The sequence below is a fragment of the Netta rufina genome (assembly GCF_964035555.1).
Source record: "Netta rufina genome assembly, chromosome: 8".
NCBI classification, from domain to species: Eukaryota; Metazoa; Chordata; class Aves; order Anseriformes; family Anatidae; genus Netta; species Netta rufina.
The window spans coordinates 25643002-25669468 of NC_140131.1; the positions used below are offsets into that span (position 1 = coordinate 25643002).

Consider the following 26467-nt stretch of genomic DNA (forward strand, 5'->3'; position numbering starts at 1 on the left):
GGGTCTTAGTAATTTCCTCCCTCCCTCCCTCCCTCCCTCCCTCCCTCCCTCCCTCCCTCCCTCCCTCCCTCCCTCCCTCCCTCCCTCCCTTCCTTCCTTCCTTCCTTCCTTCCTTCCTTCCACATGCAGTAATACAGCTTTCATGGATTTCATAGTCTATTATTGTTTTTACAGAGAATCAGACAGAGGTTTTCATGTAAAAAATACAATTTTTTCACTGTAAAGGAAAAGTGAACTTCATCTGCATCAGTCATATGCAGCATGGCTAGCAATAACAAGGCTGGCCAGCACTTGAGAGCTACTATCTATGTTGGATGTTTTGTTCACTAAAGTTATTGCTTTTGTTGAATTAAAAGTTTCATTTATGATTTGAATACAACAATTGTTTCTGTCTAATGAATACTTTTTAAATTTCATCTTCTTGTTAAATTCTTTGCACATCATTTTGTGCCAATTATATCTTCATATTGCAGAACAAATTAACAAATATAAAAGAACAAATCAATATTTAAAGAATCAATACAACTAATGTCACATTGCTATTTAATATTAATCCTTTCTAGATAAAAGCCACTGTTCTTTAGAAAAGAAGATTCTTAACAGCACATCTGTACAGTTCTGTTTCAAAGCCAATACCTCAGATACAGATTGCTTACATGCCTGTAGTAATGTGAATGTTAGCTGTGAAGGTAAGAAACTTCTAACATAATTTAAAATGCTTACTTATTTATTTATTTATTAAGCAATATAGATGTTGTCTTTGGATGAGACTGGCAGGTTTCATTAATTGTGCCAGCATGAGGGAAGAGATGTTCAGAATTTCTGGAGTGGGCAGGTTAGGAACTACCATTCCACACACTGCAGAAGATCTGGGGGAGAGTTCAAGCCCAGAGAGCTATTCCTTTAGTTTACCAGCTTCACAAATTGCAGACTTTTGGAGGTGTTGAGCTCCTGCTTGATGGCCTGAAGGGGAGCTGAGAACTTGGAAATCCGAGTGTCTCCTGTGAGCTGCTCCCTTGCAGACAAAGTGGGCAGCTGGCTCTGCAGGCTCGTGAATAGCTGAGTACAGACACTCTGTGCTTGGAGCTTGCCAGCCTTGCAGACTGAGAAAACATCGGCTTAAAGGCAAATGGTGTGGTAAAGAAGATATGTATGCTCCATATCCCCATGTTCTAGAAAAATGCACGACAAATATTCTCTTCAATGTTTTTATCAATGACCTGGACACAGGAGTTGTGTGCATACCAAGTACGTTTGCAGATGATACTAAACTGGAGGAGCTGTCACTTGCCTTGAGGGTAGACAGGTCTTGCAGAGAGATCTTGATAGAATAGAGCACTGGACAATCATCAATTGTATGAAATTTAATGCTGGATTTTGCACCTGGGATGGTGTAATCCTAGGTGTATATATAGTCTGGGGAACAAGTTGCTGCAGTGCAACCCTCTGGAGAGGGATCTGGGGGTTTTGGTTGATGGTAAGCTCAAAACAGGTCAACAATATGGCCCGGTTACCAAAAAGGCCAACCGCATTGTGGGGTGTGTTAAGCAATATATAGCTAATCACTTGAAAGAAGTGATTGTCCCACTCTGCCTAGCATTGGTAAGGCCTCACCTTGAGTACTGTGTGCAGCTTTGGGGTCCACAATGTAAAAGGGATATAAAAATAGGAGTGTTAGATGGAAAGTAAAGATCTATGCAAACTGAATTGGTGTAAAAGAACCTAGAACTCAGTCACTTGGGTTCACTAAGTCGTACGCTTTTCTGTTTTGGATATTCTGGTAGTGTACTAAAAATTATGTTGAATAAATATGGTAGATAAAATCCTAGTTAAGATGGTATAATATATTTTTAGATATGATTTGATATACTTTCAGATATATGATATATTTTTAGAGTTGTGAAAAATATGGGTAAGCCATTTTTGTTTCTACCTTTCCAGAAACATCTTGGCAGTCAATTGGATCTTGCGTATTAATGAACGATTTAACAACCAACCATTCTTTTAAATGCAAACATACAGTAAAGCATTCTGGAGAAGAGTTTGACCTCGATTCCTTCAATATAGAAACAGAATATGATGGCAAGTATAATGCTTAATTTTGCTTTGCATTCCACGTATTTCTAGAAACACCCATTGCAAATCCAACTGTCTGTGCTTCCTGGAGGATTAAGATAAATTTTGAGCAGCATGCTCAGCCAGTTTAAGGTTCTCCTCCAGCTCTTATCACCTCATCTCCTGTATTTATGGTAGTTCTTTGACCACAGTCACAGTTGTCCTTTCTCCCTCCAACCCCAGGCTCAGACCTGCAGTCTCAAACCTTCCTCTTCTTCCCTAAGAGACTGTGACTTTTTATTTTTAAGGATGAGAAAGTGGCAAAATGTAAGCAATTTTCAATGAAAGTGAAGACAAAAGAATAAAAAAAAGTGCAGCCCTAGAGAAAAACAAATATCAAACTCTTGCTTGTGAAGAAAGATGATAGAATAATTGCAAAGAATGTCTCCAGATAAAATGATAAAGTATTATACAGTATTGTCCTTGGAAATGGCTTAGCATTATTTTATCAATTAAACAGAAAATCACCTTAAATCAAGAAACCTGCAAAGAAAATTTCAGGATAGAAATTTAAAGTTGGTTAAAATTATAAGGAAATCAAAACAATGTATAATAATTGGAATTGTTGAAGAATTTTAGTAAAATGTGATGTTGCTGTATTCACCTATATCCTGAATTGATTAAATTTATGAAATTACTCTAATTTGATGCTGTTATATGTACTCTATAATTGTGTATAATTTCTCTGAATGAAATAGACTATGCAAAATCTTACGTTATTGCTATCTTGCTTTAATATCCAATGAAACTGAGTTTAATTAAAATAGAAATAAAACGGAATATTTTGCATTTTCATTCTAACTTTCCTTCCCATCCATTTTTTTTTTTAAACAACAAAACAAACAAACAGCTCCAGAAGCACCAGAAGATCTTACAGTAGAAATTGATGTCAATTATGTAACAGTTAAATGGACACCACCCAGCAAGACTCCGATAACTCTTATACGTGGCTATTATATAAACTGCAATGGCACTGATAACAACAGTAAGTATATCCTCTGTTGGTACAAAATAATTCCTCACATGTTTTATTTAGTTTTTATTTAGTGGGCACCAAGCATGAGGCAGTGTCCAAACATATTGGAATTCCTTAAAAATGTCCAGTAAAAACACTAAATTATTACTATTGTTGTTCTACAAATCTTTTTTAAAAGTTTCTTGACTTTGAGGCTGCTTCAATTCAACTATGTGGTTATTTAGTTTATCATTTCAGGACATCACTGTCATCTTTCATTTCTCAAGTATCTTGTATTAAAATGTGACAAGATCATCAGTTGCCTGATCAGTTTTTAGAATGGCATTGTCTGCCTCAGAAAATGCACCCATAGCTTGTTCATTTATTCTCAGAGAAGACTCACATCTAATAGTTTTAATTTTTCACAAATCAGAAGTTTGTGGAGAAGTGGAATAATTATTCTAGGTGAAAACCTTTTTATTTTTATTTTTATTTTTTTTATTTTTTATTTTAGCAGTTTTCTTCCCTTAGGATTTTTCTTCCCTGTTTCTGCTTAACATAGTAAGCTTGACGGGTTCTAGTAAAGCAACACTGAACCTATTTATTCCTTCAAGAATGACGACAGAAATTTCTAAGGAGGACTATGGATCTGTGTACACTTACTGAAACGGTGGCAAGAGCAGAAAGGGAACTGCCTTCTATGTAACATGTAAAAGTCAGTATGTAAAAGTCAGGGAGTCCTAAGTACAGAGGGTGGCATATTCATGCTTACAGAGATAAAGCCAGGTACTTGTCTTCTACTAAGCATTCTCTCCTTTCATACATGTATGTGCTGATTCTGTGGTTGGTCTGGCTTGGCCAATGTAGGAGACCTAGGTAGGATGCTTGGGTGTGAGGAGGTCTCATCTGAAGCATCTGTGCTTTGTGGAGACATCAAAAAGCCATTGCTCCTCAATTCCCCAGGCCACCAAAGCAGTGTTGGTAGTAGCTTTGCTCATGCTGCTCCTTGGGCAATACCTTTCTGTCCTGCTTGCCACCACTGAAAACAGATGGCATCTCCTGCATCATTACTAGAACAAGCTTGTCCAGCATGCAGAGTGACTTTGGACATCTAGTAACCTCTTCCCAAGCTGAACACAGAAGAAAGTACCAGCTTCTCTTTGTCTATGTGCCTTACATTAGTTTTTAATTATGCTTGTCTTAATGACATACTGAGGATGTAAAACAAAATAAAATAAACAAAAAAACTCAACTTCCTACCTGTTTGTTTGGGGAATATATGTATTCTTCTTCCTGAGCCTTCACTTAGCATTAATGAGCAGGACAAACCAACCAAGCCTCCTTAGGACAAAGTAATTAAAATGGAATTACGCAACAGTGGTTTTAGGTAGCTCTGATGAGGTGAGAGAGTTTCTGTGCTCCTAACATATCTCTCTCTTTTTTTTTTTTTTGAAGGTATAATTGACATACAAAACATGACTGAGTTTACTTGTGATAACTTTACAGCTTATGCCAAATTTAATGTGTCTGTAGCTGCATATATAAAAGGCATACATCAGGAAAAAATTGTGGGAAAATGGAACAAAGCCAACTCTAGAACAAAACCAGGAGGTAAGTCTTGTTTGCTAACTGTTAAGGTCAAGGTTGACCCTAACACAGGAAATATGTACTTTCTTATTGTACTTTACATTTTTATATATGTTATTACTACTACTTGATAAATTGATTAACATTAGATTTTTTTTTTTTACTAACATTTATGTCATTAATGTTTCATTTCTAATTATTTAATGTTAATCTATTTTTAATTTATTCATTTACTGTTTTTATCTATATTAGACTTTTCAAAATATCTGTGTTCATTTGGATTTTTTTAGAAGACTTTAGAAAGCTTTATGTCTTCATGTAAAGAGAACATTCAAATTATGCAAAAAAGAGAAAGAAAAACATCTTTGTGGAATGAAAGCTACAAAGATGTGCAGAATATACCTTCTCTTCTGTAGCTGCCTGGTTGCTCTAAGCAGACCTGCATGGCCAAGGATACACCAATACTAATATCTGTACTGTGTTTCAGTTAGTTTGGCAGTCAAATTCTAAGACTCCTCATTAGGTTATAGACAAAAAGCATACCTAGCATCGTGCTGTCAGAAAGGTCTGTCCTCCATGGAAAGCCTGTCCCCATGGCCATGATTCTTTGTTTCACATGCATGTTCTATCAATATAACTACAAGAAGAGCTGAAAAAATACAGATTTTAAAGATATTTACTAATTTTCAGATGCAGACATTACTACTTCCTAATTTATTGTTGCCATTTAATTAGTTTGTTAGTTTGGAAAGGGGGCTGGAATTATTTTAGTGGTTTTTTGTTTGTTTGTTTTTTAAATTATTATTATTATTTATTTGTTTATTTGTTCCTTGTTATCTTCAGATGTAGGGGCTCTTACTGTTCTCATTTTTTCTTTGAGAAAAAAAAAAGTTTATCTAATTTATTCCAGTACTTTTTTTTTAGCTCTAGTTCTACCACCTCTAGGCTCATCTAAGAGAGAGGTACAACTACAGGGAAAATATAATGGAAAATATCCTAGCAGAGAAAATACCTGCTAGGATACTAAATCAATATTTTCTTTATTGCACTGAAAAATCAAAAATTACTTTTTAGTGAAAAATAAAGCATTATTTTTGTGTTAGTGATGGTAGGCTTTTTATGTGTGTGCATGTATATTTTTTTTTTGTGGGTGTGTGTTTTGTTATTGTTGTTTTCCTAATATTAGGAAAAAATAAAAATCTTTCATTGCTTTTAGCACTTCTGGAAAGTACGTAGAGTTGGATATATAAGAACACTGAATCTGACTCCTGTTGTTATTAAATTTGTTTCACTAGTTCTTTGGGAAATAGTTCTGACAGACTATTATTTTGAATTTTGAATCCTATCTCTCTTTGGAATATACAGAGCTTTTGCATCCAGTTTTAAATATAAAATATAAATATCCTTGAAAACAATGGAATTTCCCTATTACTCTGGGAATCACTGGGTTAACAAGTTTTAAATTCTATTTGGAACAATATGGAGATCAAAATTATCACCTGAAGCCCCATAGAAAAATAAACAACTGGTAAATGGATGCATTGATAATGTAACATATTTGATCAGAGACTTAGCTGTAACCAAAACTGAAAAATGTATTTAATTTTTAAACAGTCCTAATATGAGCACGATTATTTTTTTATGATTTATGATTATTTCTTTATAGTTATGATTTATCTAGTATGAGCATATTTGCATTTTGGAGACCCCACTTTCTGGGGATATACTCATATTTTAATACCTTGGGTGGAGATTGTGTTCCGTGACACAAGTTTAAGGGTTGAGAAAATCAAAACAAAACAAAAAAACACACGGTTCTCTTATTTTTTGAGGAAGTAAGATTTTGCTTGCCTTCATGAGTTAATGGTATTACACATTCTCCATGTATGTAAACATACAGCAGCAGAAAACATAATCAATCTGATACTGCAAGAGTTTTATTTCTTGAAGAGAAGAATATATCATTAGAGCCTAACTCCTTGGGACTAGAAAAAATCACATTTTGTAAAATATTTTTCTGACCTCAACAAACATGTTCCCTCCGTTCCCTCAAGAAATGCTCACTTTCTCCTCACCACAGCTTTTTCAGCAGCATACTGAGTAGGAAACTCACAAACTTGCCCTGTACAGAAAAGTGAGCAACCGCCACCTGCCCAGCCAAGTCATATGTCCTGCTAGCTCCTAGATGAAATCTGCTTTTTTTTTTTAATTTTTATATATACTGGCTTGCTGAAGGTTATTTACTTCCTGACTTTCTGAAAGGGTTAAAAAACTTTCAAGGAAAGATCCCACGTCCCCAGTCTCAAAGCCTTTTGCTGCAACATACAAAATCAGAGCTAGGAAACAAATTCACCTTAACAGATTTATAATCATTAAAACGTAAAAAGTTTCTGTTTTTTTGTTGTTGTTGTTGTTGTTGTTTTTTTTTGTCATTTTAGGACAAGGTGACGCTTGTAGCAAAAGAATACTTTTGCAAAATACACCAGTAAGTTCTGATAGGAAAATCAAGTTACAGCAGCTTTGAAACTTAGACATTGACTTACACTGAAAAATTTGTTTGTTCCCATGTTTTGTTTGTTGTCTTATGTTCCTGAAATGAGAAAGTGGTGTCAGTAGCAAGAGGTGAAGTTGCCATCTTATCTTTGGCAGCCTGACTGTTGGTAGAGTTCTGGTCCTCCCAGCTGCTTCAGCTCCCCTTTACAGCTTTTCCGGCTCGGATAAGGCTATGATTAACCCAGCATTGATTTTATTCGTATTGTTGAATTGCGACTGAAATTTTTAAGGAAGCAAATGTATGACATTATTAAGAGAGAAGATAACAGACATGAACCCATGTGGTTATTAAAATATTTGGTTTTGAGTTATGAGAATGGAAGGAGTAACACATCTTTTATAAATAGTACCAGATCCGGTGGTTGGCTTGCGTCTAGAACTGGAAGGTGATAATGCTGTCAAGATTACCTGCCAAAATCAACAAGTGTATGGGAAAGAAACACAGTTTATATTATCCTGGAATGATCAAAAAGAACATCGTGATCGTTGTGATTTTAAAATACAAGATCTCTCATACTCAACACATTATGACTTTGAGGTAAGTAAGCATATGAAGCTAAACATCTAAAAAAATATATTTTCATTGTTTAGGTGTATTATATTTGATCTTTGAGAAAAAGGCAAATATGGTCCATCTGTAGCACATTCCTTATGTGCTATTCCATATAAGTTCTGACAGCATGAAAAGTACAAGCTGAATAGCATGGGACAGAGAGAAATTTGTGTGTCTTAAATGTATCTGATATTACAATTACAATAATTACACATTTAATGAATATCTGGTTGTCATTTCTATCAAAGAGAATAAATATGAAACTTAAGTCTTGATATAATTGCTCTGAAATTAATTGTTCAAAATTTTTCATTGTACACTGTTCTTCAGCTGTCCCTAATGCTTTAGGGACTAGTTATCATAAAGCAGTTTGGATTCTTTTTGTGACGTGTTTTTACATCAGCCTTTCACAAACCTGCCCATGTATCCATCTAAAATATATCATCCTCTGATTTCCCTATTTACAGGCTTCACTTTCCTGGAGGCTTCCTACTGTGTTGTCATCTTTTAGGCATTTCATCCTTTTGGCTTTTGTTTGTGAAGCCAATGGCCTTGTGTCCATCCCTTAATGTGGACAGCTGGAGTATTTCTTTTTGTCCTGATAGCTTCTCTCAGGAAACATTAGGTTAGAAGTAACCAGTAGGAATGACAGAGTTTATTACTCTTAGGAACCAGTTTCACTCATTTTCCCCCTTTTTAAAAAACTTTTTCCCCTCTTCATGTCTTCCTGAGGAATGCATTGTCAGAGAGCTTTTGTAGTCTAGACTTTGTTCTGAGCCTTTGTCAATATTTCTCCTACAGATTATGATCAGAAAGCTATGTATTTGGAAAATGAAGATGATCTCCAATAGGAGCAAAAATACTTACGTTCCTGTAGGCCCTTCTCCACAACTTGCAGTGAGCAGCTTGTCTGACAAGAAGTTGGCTTCCAGCTGTGTCAAAACACTAGCTTGTGCTTTGAACATATTTTGCCCAGTTCTTACTGGAGAAACCAGGGAAAGCCTTATGGCCTTAGACAGTAGTGAAAAGATTCTGGGTCAAGAGGCTCAAGAAAAACAGATATCCTGTGAAAGCTGGCAGATGTCACAATTTCCTTCTGCCTACTTTCTGAATCGTTCAGGGAATAAACAGAAGGGTACCCACAACACTTTTTGGTTTAGTGAGGTTTTGACTGACTGCTGCAATGGGTTTCTGGCTTTTGCAGTTGGAGAAGCTTCTTGCTTGATTTCCCTGCTGCCCCAGCTACTCCTCTGGGTGCTGCCACTTACCCACTGCTCAGAAAATGTTTTTCTTCCCAGCCGCAGAACTCAGCAACCACCAGCCCCCAGGACACATCAGCCTTTTAGAACAGAGGTGGAAGGCAAGGTCCTTCCAGATTTCTCTCCAGGGATGGGATAGGCTCAGAGAGAGCTCAGCCTGAAGCGAATAATTCAATGGATTCACCAATCCTTCTCCTCCCCTTCCTACTCATTTGCTTCAGGAGACTGCTTTAAAATCACAATTATTTAATCCTGCTAGTACTCTCCCCTGTTCAGTACTAAATCTTTGCATTTAATCATAAGATTCATTTTTCTTCACAAGCAAGTGTAAAATCTTTGATGCACAAAGATCCAGCTGCCTATTAGATCTAATCAGACTTTCTATTAAGAAAATGAAAAATAATGGCTAAATGTAAAATAGCATACAAAATATGAACACGTCTAAACAAAGCCGGTATTTTAATATCAGTTAAAGTACCCAAAAGATGATGTTGCAAGAAAGCAGCTTATTTAAAAGTATTCTTTGGCATTTATAATTTAACCTTAAATGAATTATTTCCGGTACAGGAACTTGGGTTAAAAATATCCAATTCAGTTAACTATTTAGATATTTACTGTTGAGGCAAATAAAATGATGTCCTATTACATATCACTTGGTTACTTTTCAGAGCTGAGAGATTTGCTTTGGGATAGACTGGATTTTGTTGCTGTTGAGATGCATCTGATTTTGACTTTGTAAACTGTCTCTCCTCTTACACTAACATTTTTATTCAGTCATACACACATTTCTGGATCTAGATCTTGCTGTAACATAAGTGGAGATCTGAGATGGGCTGTAAAGGGCTGTATAAAGATTGACAATAGATCATGCTGTCAATGAGGTTTATTCTTTGAAAATAGATGGATGCGTTTCAAAGACCCATAGTTCTTTGCTTTTGGAAACAAATTATGCAGGCATTTTTACTTGCTATATCTTAACATTGTTATTATTCTCACCTGCTGCATGCAGATCCTTGTGTTTAATGGCGAAAATGAAAGCAACCCAGTAAAAGGAAGTATAAAAACCAGATGTAAGTAAATAAATATGGCATTTTTACTTTTTGTCTTTAGCATAGTATAGAGTAATAATGTAAATTGTGAATTCTATTACAATTGTTTCTAAATAAAAATTCAATCTGCCTATTTTTATAGTTAATAATTATTCTGCATTCAAAAAAAAAAAAAAAGAATATCCTCCTTCAGCGTTAAGGTAATGAATGACGTTGACAAGTCACCAAACATGACTCAGAATAACTACATAGCTGTGGCTTCTTCAGGAAACGTTCCAATGTGATTAGAAATTCATTCTTCTGACTTATATTATTCACTTTAGAATTATTTTCCTGTGTTCAGATACTGTGTTTCAGGAGCTGAACATGTGTGAGTTGCTGGGGATTCCCCACTCCCATGGAGTTTATGTGTCCAATGCCAAAAATTATGAGAAAGTCCAAGCATTGTAGATATGGGAAGTATTATAGACAAGAGAAATAAATAAATAAGAATTTTATTTATTACTTATCTCAAGTAACTTATACACCTGGAAGGCTTTTTCCATTGAATCTTTTTGGGCACTTTACCTTCATATTTGCTGTTGGAGTCTAATCAACAGTAAGGGTCACAGGGAACCTGTCATTGATGCTCCCAAATGAGAAGGCCTGTTTTGAACTCAATTCAAAATCAGAAAATAAATTGGATAAAAGACGTTTTTATTTGAAGAATATGTTACTGAAATGTCCTTGTAGCACTGGCAAGAGCTGACAGGAAAAAAAAAAAAAAAGATTAAAAAGAGGTAAATTAATAAATTAATTTAGGAACAGATCCTTCACATAATGAGTAACTGATCACAGGATAATTCAGTCCTGCAGCTGGGGGATGAGGCACCACATTCCCTCTGTCAAACAGTGTAACAGCCTTGAAAGCCAGGAGCAGCTGGCAGCTCCCCTGCTCACATGTACAGCTCACGCAGCCCATGTCAATGCCAGGCCAGTGAGTGAGATGTAGCATCTCGACAGGTGGGCATAAAGACCTTAAGTGAAAGTTTTCTTAATGAAAAAGTTCTCTCCTTGTCAGTGAGCTTGCCATTTTTAAACTTTGAAATAACAAACCTAAGTTCAATATTTAAAAATAATTACTTAGTTCTTTTCATTAAAAAAAAAAAAAAAAAAAAAAAAAAAGAGGCTGGTTCTGTATACAGATTTTTTAAAAACAAAGAGAGAAAAAAATTAAAGTTTTTATGCTCTTAATTATTTATTTGAAAAATAATATATTTTTTTCTTTTCCTGTTCCTAGATAACTCTAGGGCCCTGATCATATTCTTGGTGTTCTTGATCGTTGTGACATCAATTGCTTTGCTATTGGTTCTGTATAAAATCTATGACCTTCACCAAAAAAAGCTTAGGTAAGCTTCATATTTCTCTCCCTTCCTTATAAAAATGTTATTTTTTATTTTTCAAAGATATTTCACAACAGGTAGTGCAAAAGTGTTAGAAGTTTCATATTTCACTAATACATGGAAAAGACATCCTTTCATCTTTTCATCCTTTAAAAAAAAAACAAAAACAAAAACAACAAAACTCAAAATCTCTCTTGGTGGTTTGTCTGGCAATGCAAATACAACGAACAAGATTTAAAATCTCTCTAGCGTACCTTTTTTCAGGCCACAGAAGAATTAATCTGCCAGAACAATATGCTTTGTTACTACTTTTGTGAAAAAATATTCACAAGTATCTGCAAAACCTTTCCTTCATAAAGTAAGTCAAAAGTATTAAAAATAATACATGCAAAACAAAGTGGCCAGCAGGTGTAGGAAGGTGATTGTCTCCCTCCACTCTACCCTTGTGAGGTCCCATTTGCAGTGCTGCATCCAGGTCTGGGACCCCCAGCACAAGAAGGACGTGGGGCTGTTAGAGCAGGTCCAGATGAGGGCCACAAAGATGATCAGAGGCCTGGAGTACTTCTCCTATGAAGAAAGGCTGAGAGAACTGGGGCTGTTCAGCCTGAAGAGAAAGCTCTAGGGAGACCTCTTTGCAGCTTTTCGATACTTAAAGGAGACTTCTAAAAAAGATGGAGAGCAAATTTTGCTTGGGCAGGTAATGATGGGACAAAGGGGAATGGTTTTAAACTAAAAGATTTAGATTAGATGTTAGGAGGATATTCTCACTCCAGTGAGGCACTGGAACAGGCTTCCCAGAGAAGTTGTGGATGCCTCATCCACAGCAAAGTGTTCAAAGCCAGGTTGGACGAGGCAACCAGAACTAGTGGGTGGCATCCCCGCCCATGGCAGAGGGTTTGGAACTAGGTGGTCTTTAAGGTCCCTTCTGACCCAAGCCATTCTATGATATGATTCCATGAAAATTATGCAAGACTCTTTGATGCAGCTCCCTTGCTTCTCCCCTGTGATAGCGCTCATTGTAGGACAGGGATCCCAAGTATCTCTGTACAGGATCTGAAAGTCCTAGCTGTGTCACTTTTATTTCACTAAGAGCTTGTAATGCTGTCTGTTTACTGAACAGTCTTGGTGGGTGTTCATATATGAAACTGTATTTATTTAACTCATCAGATATGTCTTACTAGACAAAGCTTTTACAGATGCTTTTGCTTTTCTACAGCAATTCTTCTGAAGACATCAGCCTCGTAGGAGGTGAGTATCTTTATATATTTAGCAGGTGGAAATAAAATTAGTCACATCTTACTGCCACTTTTGGATTGTTTACATTCTAGGTTTTATATGTAGATTACAGATACTGACATAATAAAACCTATTATAGAGAAAAACAAACAAACAAACAAAACACACATTCAGTATTTCTCTACGTGATAAAATATTGAACTTCAAATATATTCCAGAAGTATTTATACTTAAATGAACTGAAAGTTTACCAGTTTGAAAAACTGGTATTATTTCATTTAAAAAAAAGTTACCCCAGATTTCCCATTTCCCTATACCTTCTTAAAATCAAGAATTTTAACATAAAGCAGTACTTTATCGCTATAAATTTTGAAGGCTTTAGAATTTCAAAGACTGAAACTAAACATAATGTGTAGGTTTTTGTACAGGATTTCAAAGCTTATGAAGAAAAACTGATTAAGTCAATACCAGAAAGCTTCAGGAAAACATCTTTTATTACATTCAAGCCCACAAAAATTAATTACATTAAATTGGGAGTAATACTGTATTGGTACCCAAATCCACTTGCTTGGATACACTTAATTGTTTAAACAATCTTTTAAACGGAACTGAAAAATCAACAGATGAATAGTTAGAGATGTTAAGCCTTGTTCAATCATTATTATAAAAGATAGTACAGATTATAACAACTCAGAATAAGTTGGAGAAAATTAGGAAAAGTGGGCAACATTTATTGTTATATTTCAAAAGAAATGTTAAGCAGGTTGTTTGTATAGTAATCCATTTAAACATTGCCAGGAAATGATTAGAACTAAAGTACACCCCCATCATTATTGTGGGTGTTTGGGCTGTCTGTTGCCGTGACCCAAGTATGACAACGGCCACTTTGTACAAAAGTGCTGTTCATGCAAAGTCCCTGCTTGTGGCCTCCTTCTGATGCATCCACAGTTGAACAAGGCCTGTTATTCCCAGAATCTGTTTGCTTGTAGATTGTGTGGGGAACAAGTTTTTGAAAAATAAATATACTCAGTAGAAATAACCGGGTTCATCTTTTTGTTAATTTAACTGACAATTTGAGAAGCACATTACATTACTGATATGTAGTTTACATTTTGAAAGACAGTAAAAATAAATGTTCAACATATTTACACAGTTAAGGATGATGAAAGACAGCTTCTGAACATAGAGCCAATACCTTCTGAGAAATTGTTGGAGACATATAAGAGGAAGATTGCTGATGAAGGAAGACTTTTCTTGGATGAATTTCAGGTTTGTCATTGGCTCAAAATATACCACAGATTTGTAGCCAGGTGGTTGGAAAAATTCTGTTGAGGAGCATGTCTAAAGTATATGCACTAGTTATAAATAAATAACAAAGAACCTAGAAAATTGAGTGAATTCTCATCTGAGGTCAAATATGGCTTCAGCTAATTTTGCTACCAAGTACTCCTTATGATCTGATGAAAACATATATTTTTTATTTATCTTTCTGGAGGGGTTCAAAAGTACTTTATGAGGTTAACTTTCTACAGTCTCTTTCACTAATTAGACATGGCGATATAAATAATATAGAATTGTGAAGATATATAATTAAGGGAGAATACTTTTCATTTATTTTAAATAGAAGACATACATGAAATAGTATTGTATGAAAGTTATCTTCCAGATTCTTAGCAGCAAATTTCTTTCATATGTATTTGATTGTAAGTTAAGTACATGATTACTAATTAAATAAACATTGTATTTTACAGAGTATTCCTAGAATTTTCACTAAATTTTCAATAAGGGAGGCCAAAAAAAGCCATAATCAGAACAAAAACCGTTACATTGATATCCTTCCATGTGAGTATTACAGTTTTTGCATAAATTTTCTGTAAATATTTGTTTTCTCAGTGCTTTGAGACAATATAATTATTTTGTTTAAATACTTTAAACAGATGACCATAACCGTGTTGAGCTCTCTGAGATACCAGGAGATCCAGGATCAGACTATATCAATGCAAGTCATATTGATGTGAGTGATTTCTATTTATAAAACCTCTTAGACGCTATTGAAGAAACCCTGTGGTCTGCACATTTCATGTATCAGACACCCTGAGGATTTCCATTTGATTTTTTTCAGTCTTTTTAATGTATTTGATATTATTGGAGTGTTGCATATTTAATTGATTTCTAAATTTGCAAATCTTTTAAAAATGTGTTTGTTTTCTTTTTAAAAGTTGAATAACGTTGTACATTTTTACAGGGCTTCAAGGAACCAAGAAAATATATTGCTGCACAAGGTAATTTCTAAATTTAAAAGAATCTGTTTTCTTCGTTCAACCGCTTAGGAAGTAGTCACAAAGTATTAGTGAATTTAAAGAAAAATGGAAAAGCTCACATTTTGAAATTAAATGTGAAAAAAATTGCCAATGAGATTTGAAATTTGAAAATTTTTTGAAGATGAACAAATTGTACTTCACAGTCTGATTTCTTATGAGGCGTAGTTTTATGCAAGGGATTTTCATATTTCACAGATATATATATATATACAGATATTCACAGATATATATACAGATTTCACGGATATATATATATACAACTTTTAAAATATTTTAGCCTAATGGCTGCAGTCATAAAGAAAGCAAAACTGTGGCTGTTATTTGCATGGTCTCTGGTTAGTTTTTCAGACTGTGTGGCTAAACGTATCAATAAGGCGCTTTTGTGTAGCTGGACTCTTTGAAAAAATCCCTTAATATATCTCCTGCCAGGCCCCAAGGATGAAACCACAGATGATTTCTGGAGAATGATCTGGGAGCAGAAGGCAACAATTATTGTCATGGTTACTCGCTGTGAGGAAGGAAACAGGGTGAGAAATACCCGTCCGTCTGTCCGTCCGTCCGTCCATCCATCCATCCATCCATCCATCCATCCATCCTTTTTTTTCTGAAAACAGAATGGGTTGCTGTGCACCTATTGTACAGTATTGTCACTTTATGTTACAAGTTAAATTCCATGGATATTTGGAATTATTTGGCAGTGATATCCTAAGTAGTGACCACCTTTTCAGGAGAGGACAAGACCTATGAGAAACTGGAAAACTATACTAAGTTGCTGTCTATTTAAAATCAGACTTCCTTTTAGCTCTCTACTGTCTGCCAGTTTGCTCTTATGCTTGCTCACAGTTAACTTCATATCTTTGTAGAACAAATGTGCCCAGTACTGGCCATCAATGGAGAATGGTTCTGCAACATACGGGGACATTATTGTGAAGATCAATGAAAGTAAAATGTGTCCAGACTATATAATTCAGAAACTACATATCACAAAGGTAAGTTGACTCAGGAGTGTAAGACTGGCTGGAGTTGGAATGTGTATTTGGAGTCTGTAGGTTTTGTTAAAAAAATCTTTTAAAGCGTGAGAAGAGTCAGCTGTCATTGGAAGATGCCTGCTGTTTTTCCCCAAGCAATAGTTGGTTTAAATAAAAACTTGCCACATGTAGGTGTCATTCATTACAGAAAATATGAGTTAGACATGCATTTCCCTTCTTAAAACTGTATTTTCCCTAATACTCTGGAATCTACATTTAAGAGGACATTTAATGTACTAAGTATGGAAAACCTAATATCGTGTGTTTTCATTAGATATTTAGCTTGTTTTTAATCCAGAAATTTACATGGTTTTTATGTATCTCAGCATTGTCTTTTACAAGTAAAATGAATGTGACTCACAGACCAACATTATCTACCCTCATAATAGTTGTGCAGTTGTACAGTGTACAAATTCTGGTAATCTCAAGTACATTTATAAACATAAGCATTTTAAAATTACCATTTGGCTATGTGAAGAGTCGCTAAGGCTGGTTAACCAGTCTTTTTTATACGTCGGAAATCATATTAGTTGCTGTATTTGTAATTGAGAAGAAAATTTGCCATCTAAGGCTAAATGTTCCGCTCACACTCTGCAAATATATTCCAGTATGGGGAAGTGGAATACAAATCACAGCTCTTCAGCAAAATACTCAAGCAACAGACTCCACCCATCTTGATCCATGATTACAGCTGGGAATTCCTACTCTGCTGTCTCATTGCATGTCAGTAATGCCAAAATTGCAACTTTATGTGAAGACAGAGAGAATATGATGATTAACTGTTGAAGACACTGCTCTGTGACTAGAACAATCTAATAGTAGAAGGGAAAGATTGCTGCAGGCTGACAACTAATATTTTTAGAGCTGTCTGTTCTCTGTTTGGCTGACGTCATAATAATATAGATAAAACTGAATATGGTTGTGGAATTTAAGTCGTCCCTGGCAAGAAATTGGAGACTTCTACATTTCTGGCGCAATAGTGATGTATAATTCCTGAAAGAGTGGTGAATAACTGTATGAACAGCTGTGTCACAGCTGGATAGTTCAAATCTGAGCAAGAATTTGGGGATTAATTACTGGAAAGATACCCATGAAGCCACAATGAATCTTGGCCAGTAAAAATGCCTTAGGAAGTCTTTGTCATTTTGTTTTATAATGATTATCAAAATGTGTGTCTTCTCTTTGAATCTAGCAGCAACATATGAAAATAAGACGCAACCCTAGACATGGTTTAAGCCTTAATCAAGTGACTTAAAAAAGAGAGTTAGTATCATTGAAAATCATAGGTTCTCCTGTACGTTTTTCTATTCTAAGCTAGTTTAATTTAATTTTATTTTTAATATGTGGTACATTCAGCAAAGTACTTCTAGGAGACATGAGAGAATTACTAGCCAGTATCCCTTGAAGCAAGCAGAACTATAAACTAGCCAAGCTATTCATGAATAGAATGGGGAGACATACTCTGGATCATAAGCTAGCCTGAGAACAAAGTACTTGTAACAACATTTTGAACCTCCTGTTTGTTCACTGTATAAGTTATTGTGAATTCATGGTTCACAGCTCTCTTCACTGCTACTTTTTTAATTTAAATGGAATATGAAAGATGTTGTAACCTGAGAGACCATTGAGCACCACATGACAGCACACTATTTGAAATTTCTGTTTCAACATTTGATGACTGTTGTCCTTATTTTTCTTTTGCTTTGTGTATCTGCACTTGATTTTAGCTTTGCATATATAGATATGTTAAAAAAAACACACAACCAACCAAACAAAAAAATATACATCTTTTTGTCTAGGGAAGAGAAAGGACAGCTGGAAGAGAAGTCACTCACATTCAGTTCACAAGTTGGCCAGACCACGGAGTTCCTGAGGATCCTCATCTCCTTCTTAAGCTCCGCCGCAGAGTTAATGCTCTAAGCAACTTTTTTAGTGGCCCAATAGTGGTTCATTGCAGGTAAATCTTATATATGTAAATATGTTAAATGAACATGAAGTGAAACTATTCACAAAAGGGAGCTAGGAAAGCTCAGTAGTTTTGATACTTTTTTGATCCCAAATTTTGTGATTTGATTACTTGAGAGTGAAATAGCTAGAAAGGCACTGAAAAGCCTGTTTTCTGAAGTCCCTGAAGTCAAGTCAAGTCAAGTCTGAAGCCCTGATTCAAGTCAACTAAACTTGAGGATACATAGACTTTTGAAAAGCAGCCAGGTAAATGCCACGCTATTCTGGCTATAAACACCATTTTTGACAATATCGGCCTTATTTTCATTAAAAGATGCTTAAAATCCAACCTTATAATTTTTAGTGTTGCCAATTAATTCACTACAAGAACAGTTTTCATTTCCTTTCTATCCACTTCTCATGTGTTTTCACTTTCTCTGTCTCACTGACTTCTCCTCTCTCAGGGAGGGACTGGAAGATGCCATTCTCCTTCAATAATCAAATCCCTTTGTGCTTTGCAGTGCTGGTGTTGGGCGCACTGGAACCTATATTGGAATTGATGCAATGCTGGAGGGGCTGGATGCAGAAGGCAGAGTGGATGTTTATGGCTATGTTGTGAAGCTGCGTCGGCAGCGGTGCCTCATGGTTCAAGTAGAGGTATCTTGCTAACATTCCTTTCACTTGGAACTCTCCTTCTCTAAGTTCTTCATCATTTTTTCTCAGAAGTGCTCTGCTCAGTCTTGGGTACTCCTACAATTCAGGTGAAGTTTTTCATAGAAAATATAGCTTTAAAAATATTAAGAGAGAGAAAAACTTCCACTACAATTTTTAAGTTTTAGAAACTTTAGCTTTTTAAGTTTATACATTAGAGAAAAAAGACAGTAACATTTTGGATTTGATAATCCAGCTTCTGGCATACACTTCATAAATACAAAGGAACAAAGGTGAATTTACATAATCAAACTTAATGTTCATATTCAAAAATCTCTCTGTCTCCTGGGATTTTCAGTTGAGTTGAGAGTACAATATATGTCATGGACTGGTGGAATGTATGTTTTTAACTTATTTAGACATTTTTCAGATCAAATTTTTCAAATCTCAATTGCATGCTTTTTGAAAGATATGATGTTTATTTACAGAACACTGTTCATCCAACACGCTATGCTCCAAAATATTTAATTTGGAAGCCCCTATGATTTTTAATAGTTTAATTTAATGCCTATATAAAGTTAATGTTTAATGTTATTACCACTAATAACATCATATAAGTAGTTGTTTTTCATAATTGTTTTAAAAAGTGCTATGATTTTTTTACTCATCAATAACTTCATTTTTAAATCCTTCAAATGGGAAATACCAGTCACAGTACATCCTTATCCATCAAGCACTAGTGGAATACAATCAATATGGAGAAACAGAGATCAGTCTCTCAGAACTGCATTCCTATCTTAACAATCTGAAAAGAAAAGATCCTCCAAGTGATCCATCTCTGCTGGAGGCAGAATTTCAGGTAAATAAGCATTGCCTTCAAGTGCACTAACCTGTCACTCCCATTAACATTAACATAGAACATTAACATATAGCCATGAAAAAGAGGTACCATATAAAATAGATCACTTCTGTGCTATTTTCTTTCTCTGGCACAGAAACAATTTCTTTACCTTCATGAAAGAAAACCATCCTGTAAAATGAATTAAATTTGATTCTTGCTTTTGGTTTCTATTCTTGCTATTTTTAATAAAGATTAGGGGCGTAAAATGATTACTTGTGTCTATGTGCATATTGTCCATGCCATTGTACATGTAGTACAATGTAGTCCAGATGTGACCAAAATTTATAGAATTATAGTAAGAAGTGATGCGCTGGGAGATGAAGACAGGATATGGGTGTCCAGAGGGGACAATGATCCTAGAAACTGTTTTTATTCCAAGCATAATGCCACATTTCTTTCTTTAGAGACTGCCTTCCTATAAAGGCTGGCGGACACAGAACACTGGAAATCGAGAAGAAAATAAAAGCAAAAATAGGAATGCCAATACAATTCCATGTAAGTATTTTCTATGAACATTTTGTTATTTTATCTATTATCTTCTTTATGGAAACCTATATATTTAGAACAAACGAGGACAGTAAATTACCTTACTGAGATGTATTTGATTAATTAATTTTCTCAATGTTGTAAAATTAGAAACTTCTCTTAGTGTTTTAAAGAAGATTTTTTTTAAAAAAAACTGTGAATTCTCGTGAGTGTTTAAGTTTATTTCAAATAAAGTGGCCTTTATTCTGCAGTCTGTTATTGAAGAACTGGAATTTTTCTGCTTACAGACTCCATTAAAACATCAGAAACCAACTGCCTTTTTCTTTGATGAAAATGAAGAACTAGAACTTGGTGACTGACAAGCTAGTGAAGGATCACAGGTGTTAGGTTTCAAAGAGCAGGTCACTGTCTTATGTATAGGGTAAAACTTTGCTCAGTACTTGGATGCAACACATCCCAAAATGTCTGTGGCTCACTTAAAAATTGCATTAGGAGAGAGAAGGAAGAAGCCTGATGGGTGGGAACCTGGAGGAGTCTTTCTCAAATGTTGACTACATCAAGGTTGGCTTTTGACATTACCCAAGGTGGAGGAGCCCTTGGCCCTCTTCTGTCAAATCCTTTTTTCCTGATGCCTCTGGCATTTCCCCAGTAAAGATGCAGCTGCCTGGGAACTGGTTTTAGCATGTATTGCAAGGGTTTTGCAAAATCAGCCACCAGTTCCCTGACTCCCTTCTACTGCTTAGGAAGGCACAAACACACTTAGTAGCACAACACCAAGTTCAGAAACTTGCTACAGTTCAGGGTCATTGGAAAAACTCATCTTTGCTCTTCTCCCGGAGCAAAGCAACCAAGCCACAGGGGAAGCCAGGCCACCACGTGTGTGGCCATCTTCGTCCAGCAATAAAAAACAGTAGCTGGGATTCCTTGGAGGAAGCAGAATGGTGATGTGGAAACAACCCTCCTCTAATGCTGTGTATGAGCAGCAGTGGCATAACTGTGACACTGTCTCATGCAGATGACTTCAACCGAGTGCCAATCAGGAATGAAGAGGAGCAAACTAAGGAGGGTGAACATGATTCAGATGATTCTTCAGATGAAGAAAGTGACTGTGAAGAATCAAGCAAATACATCAATGCTTCCTTCATAACTGTATGTATATAGAGGGTCCATTTTAAGCATCTCACAAGCTTTCAGATAAAGCTTGCCTATGATAACTATATACTAGCTTGAACTCATTCTCTTATTGGCTTCACAAGTAGAATAAGTTTACCTGAACAGAGGAGGAAGATCTGATGGTTGATTGGCAAATCCATTTAGAATTTTAATAATCAAAACTTTCTACATTTCACTACTACAAGACAATCCGTATTAATATTTTCTCTGGGAGTGAAATGTGAGTACAGTTATTCACATACACAAAACTGTACTAGTAAAAATTTGGGCCATCAATTTTTTGGTGTCATATTTACCTCCAAGGAGAGCAGTTATCAGTTGCTAATTGGATAACATATGCTATGGAATTATTAGGTAAATTAGATTTATCTAGATTCTTTTTGCTTTTGGATAGCTCAGTGTCAACTGACTGGTGCACTAAGTCTAGTGTAGTGTTTAAACTTCTCATTGGTGTAATTAAACAACTGTGTAGAATTAAATATTTGTTTTAGTTCTGAAAAAATATGCTTTGTAGATAATAGCAGGTCTCACCATAGCATGAGTATATCTTGTTGTCAGTCTGGAAGTAATACTTTGGAAGTGATATTGGGAGTTTAATGTCATTTGGCTGTTATAATTGCTGTAAGATCATTCATTGCCTATTGTGATAGGCATATTTTCCCTATGAACAAATGGATAATCACTTTACATTATATAACGAGTTCTGCTGCATGACAATCACATTTCAAATGAATTTAAGGAAAGAAAAAAAAACTTAAAATCTCTTTTATAGGGTTACTGGGGTCCAAAAGCCATGATTGCAACACAGGGACCACTTCAGGAAACTATCTCTGACTTCTGGCAGATGGTATTCCAAAGAAAAGTCAAAGTCATTGTTATGCTGACAGAGCTAAAAGAAGGAGATCAGGTGAGGGCATCATTTTCACACTGGTATATTAAGGGTCCTCTATATACAAGGAAAACACTGAATTTCATTCTCTTATTCTCTTTCTCCACTTAAGTGTGTTTCATGGGATGAGGAATTTGTATTTCCAATATAATTTTTTCTATTGTTTACCTCCTTAATTTGACCTCTAATTAATTTTTTGAGGGAAAGTGTTGTTTGATGCTATATTTTAAAATACAGAGAAACTCCTACTACTTTGAAGTGAACACATTCTGTAAGTGCATGTGGAAGATAAACTAAAAGGAAATTTGAATGGTAAGTGCTGACTTGTACTTTTATCTATTTTAGGAACTCTGTGCACAGTACTGGGGAGAAGGCAAACAAACATATGATGGCATAGAAGTTCAAATGACGGATGTCAACTGTTGTCCTAGCTATACTATACGAGCATTTGATGTTACACATCTGAAGGTAAAAGTTTCTTTGCAAATTATGAAAGGAAGTTTTACACTAGTTCTTCTAATTATAAGCCTAGCACAAAGAAAGGGGGCAGGGACAGTTCCAAACACACGTACCCCCTGCGCTAAGAAACTGAAGTATTTCTCTTCAAGACCAGCAGTTAATCATGATAAATGTTACAAATTGGCTAAAATTTACCACTGAGTGAGTTGCTGAGATGGTAGTAGTGGAGTCTCAGGAGGTCAGCTCTCTTTTGTACTTTAAGCAGTGCTTAGACCTCTGCCTAGCTCATATTTGCACAAAGGCAGAACTCATATCACAATATAGTTCCCCAGGAATAAAAGATTTCTTTTGTAAAATGGTTGCAATGGGTGTTCTACATGTATCTTTAATTTTAGCCTTAACATTAACTACGCTATTTCCACTGCTGTTTTGCAGAGGAAAGAAACGCAGAAGGTGTATCAGTATCAGTATCACAGGTGGAATGGCTTGGATGTTCCAGAAGATCCTAAAGATTTAGTCAGCATGATTCTAAACCTTAAACAAAAAATCCCAACCAGACCAGCCTCTGAGGACAACAGAAACAACCGCAGTGTACCACTTGTCGTCCACTGCCGGTGGGTATGAATGCAGCACGCTCTGTAACCTGGCTCTAAGTTCTGGATATACTTAATAACCACAATTTTGTGATACCCACCTTTTCCCACAAGCCTTGCTTGATATGGCTTGTGGGAGACACTCAGCTCTTTGTATAAAATTCCTTAAAATGCTCAGAACTGAGCTTTTTGATTATAGTGCTGAAAGGTGAGTGCACTTCTCTTCAGCCGGCATGGGTGTGGAGTAGGTGGGTAGAGCTGGGTGCTTTTGCCTGGTACATGTATTTTGAGAAGAAATGCTAGCTCAGAGTGTTCTTGTAATGTACTACTAATGAGGACCCAGCAGAGCTGTTAGTTCAACCCAGTGCATAAGTTAGGATCATTTCCAGGAATTTCCTCGCATACTGTTTTAAAGAGAAGATAATCCTGATAATGATTGCTGAGATTTTAAGACTAAAACTTCTAATTTCTCTCTTATCTGTTAAGTGTTCAAATGAGTTCCAGATGGAATCTAGATAAACTGTCTTGTGTGTGTCCTACAGATATTCTTAATTGTAATAATTTCTGTCCAGTAAAAAATGTTTTAAAAATGTAATTCATTATATAGACTTTGAATTAAGCTATTGTTTAGTGAGAAGTCTTGCTGATTATACATTTTAAAAAGGCGTGTTTTCTTCTAGTGATGGATCGCAGCAGACTGGTGTATTTTGTGCTTTAATGACCCTCTTGGAAAGTGCAGAAACAGAAGAAGTAATAGATGTTTTCCAAGTAGTAAAAGCTCTTCGTCGCACCAGGCTGGGAGTGGTCTCCACCTTTGTAAGTAAATCCTGTGACTTAACAGGACAAATCACAAGATTGCTTATCACAGTTACAAATATCCTTATCATGTTATGCATCGTTTCTGCATAGGGAATACTAATTATAATCAAGACATGCACAACCACTAATCATTACTTGGAAATTGGCATTGCTGTTAAGAATAAAGAAGTCTGTGAGGTATCCAGCGATGTAATGCTATAACACCTAGTGGAAGGCTGCACATTATACAATTACAAATTGCATAAATTGGTATTTCTATAGTTGGTTTAGAGACGTGTGCACAGCACCCTGGGTTAGGAGGCGAAATTCATTTCACAGGTTGTGAGCCATCGACTTTTTTTTAAGTCACTCCAGAGAATTTGCGTCTCCGTGGCATACACTTTTTATTTACTGAAAAAACAAACCAGGTTTAGTTTAAGATAAGATATAACTCTCCCAGAGATAAATGTTGTTTACAATTTAGGTACTCTGAAAAACATATCTGGGGACTTTGCCTTGTGAACCAAGAGGGTACTGAGTGACTCAACTTGGAGCATCTGATAGAAGCAGCTACAGAGATATTATATACACATGAAATCAGAATAAACCATAGAACCACTATCCTGTACGCCAAAAACTGTGCAAGCTGCTTCACATGTGGTTCTGCATGTTCAATTGTGTACTATGTTTCTAAAATTTAAGAAAAGAAAGAATGAATGGGCTTATTTGTGGGCTCTGTGTGTTTCATTCATACTAACCTCTTCTCTTTATATTTAAGGAACATTACCAATTTCTGTATGACACCATTGCCAGTATCTACCCTGCACAGAATGGACAAATAAAGAAGAACAGCCAGCAGGAAGATAAAGTTGAATTTTGCAATGAAGTAGAAAAAAAAGATCAGGAAACTGATTTGATCACTATTGATCTTACCACATCAATACCAGAGGAAAATGAGGCTCCTGAAGTCTGGGAGGATTCTAAGGCTGCAGATACTACTAAGGGAACAGAAAGCTCAACAAATGGCCCCACAACTCCAGTTTTAACTTAATTTTTTTTGCTAAAAAAATAAACAGTACATTTTCATGTGCAAAAAATCTTAACCAAAATAGGAAGTATATGATTTTTTTTCCCTCTTCATACCTTTTTGGAAGACATCTATTTTTATATCAGATTTTCAAAGTTACAAATTTAACGGAATACTTGAAACTCATAGAGTGACAAAGAACTGTGAAAGTTCGTTTTTTGTGTAGATTTGAATTTAATTCTTCAAAAACTTTTCACTGCTTTTGTGCTTTTCATTTTAAAAATATGTACAGTGTAATACAATGTTCTTATATTCCGCAGTGGGAAGTGTTTTTTTTTTTGTTTTGTTTTGTTTGTTTTTTAACATCTGTAACAAGGAGGAAAACAACTCAACACAGCAAGAGTAGTGTATTACTAAAACAGGCCTGTCTTCAAAACTATTAGCAAGTACTCTAATTGGTAAGCATGTGTTCTATCACTTCAGGAGTGCTGACCAAGCACTGTTTAAATAAGTGGAATTTATGGGACTTTGCCAAACAACTTCAAGAGCTTATTGTTTACATTGTGTGCTAATTCCAAGGGTCAGATTTTTAGTAAATCCTCCCAAATCAACGTGGAGTAGAAGTTTTGCATTTTTCTAACTTGCCTCAAGATGTCCTTGTTGCTCCATATAAATTCATCTGAGATTTCAATATTAGATTCAAAGCAGAAAGTTTGGAGATTTGAATGATTACAGTTCTGACAGAAAACACGTTCTGTTTACTCTTAGAGCTTGAAATATTGTGTGCTTGCACATTTATTTTGTATGCTTATATCCTGTAATTTAAAGAGTTTACTTCCATGAATGCATATCACCTGTTTTCAGAGTAGATGCTTTTCTCCAAACCATGTATATTTCAACTAGTACAACAATTTTTTTTTTTTTTAAGAGATTTTGTATGTTATAGTTGTGATACTTCTACTGTTTCTTGCTGAATTTTAGCCTACTGTTTTTAAGACAAATAAAAATATTAATTAATAGTTAACATGGTGGAAATTTTTCTAACAGTCTGTAAACTAGTCATTTCTTCTAAATGCACAAAATCTTGTGCCGTCCAATATATGGATAAAAATACAAATTTCAGTAGGAAATTCTTATAATACTGTGTATGAATCCAGGTAAGTGTTGTGATTCTCTCGTTACAGGTGAAAAAAACCATTTTTCTCTTGCTTGAAGTCATTAAAGAAACTCAACAGACTTAGTGCCCCTCCACTTATCACTGCATGCTCCTAATTTCTCCTTACAAAAAAAATAAAAATAATTGAAAATACTTGAGAGCTATGTAAAAAACATACATGGTCACAGTTAAAACATTAATTTAATTTTGCAGCTAATTGAGATCAAATAATTAATGCACAATTATCAGTTAGGTGCTGCAGCTTGGTAGTCTTATCAAGGTACAGTGGCAGCAAACATTCACATGTGTATATGTGTGTGCGTATATATATATATATATATAAAATAACACT

At 35.4% G+C, this 26467-nt stretch overlaps 1 protein-coding gene across 1 annotated transcript in view; it reads left to right on the forward strand.

Annotated features, from left to right (window-relative positions):
- Positions 1-25983, forward strand: part of PTPRC (protein tyrosine phosphatase receptor type C) — an 85070-nt gene extending 59087 nt beyond the window's left edge. Inside the window, exons 10-33 of the mRNA XM_084291188.1 lie at positions 564-689; positions 1942-2082; positions 2966-3100; positions 4526-4681; positions 7558-7748; positions 10032-10092; positions 11351-11459; positions 12670-12701; positions 13843-13958; positions 14441-14531; positions 14627-14703; positions 14935-14971; positions 15440-15537; positions 15874-15999; positions 17838-17995; positions 18504-18639; positions 19343-19492; positions 19939-20029; positions 21036-21169; positions 21966-22100; positions 22428-22550; positions 22977-23155; positions 23815-23950; positions 24711-25983. Coding sequence (XP_084147314.1) covers positions 564-689; positions 1942-2082; positions 2966-3100; positions 4526-4681; positions 7558-7748; positions 10032-10092; positions 11351-11459; positions 12670-12701; positions 13843-13958; positions 14441-14531; positions 14627-14703; positions 14935-14971; positions 15440-15537; positions 15874-15999; positions 17838-17995; positions 18504-18639; positions 19343-19492; positions 19939-20029; positions 21036-21169; positions 21966-22100; positions 22428-22550; positions 22977-23155; positions 23815-23950; positions 24711-24983 — 3011 coding nt within the window. The 3' untranslated portion in view covers positions 24984-25983. The remainder of the gene's footprint in view (positions 1-563; positions 690-1941; positions 2083-2965; positions 3101-4525; positions 4682-7557; positions 7749-10031; positions 10093-11350; positions 11460-12669; positions 12702-13842; positions 13959-14440; positions 14532-14626; positions 14704-14934; positions 14972-15439; positions 15538-15873; positions 16000-17837; positions 17996-18503; positions 18640-19342; positions 19493-19938; positions 20030-21035; positions 21170-21965; positions 22101-22427; positions 22551-22976; positions 23156-23814; positions 23951-24710) is intronic.
- Positions 25984-26467: the final 484 nt, after the last annotated feature.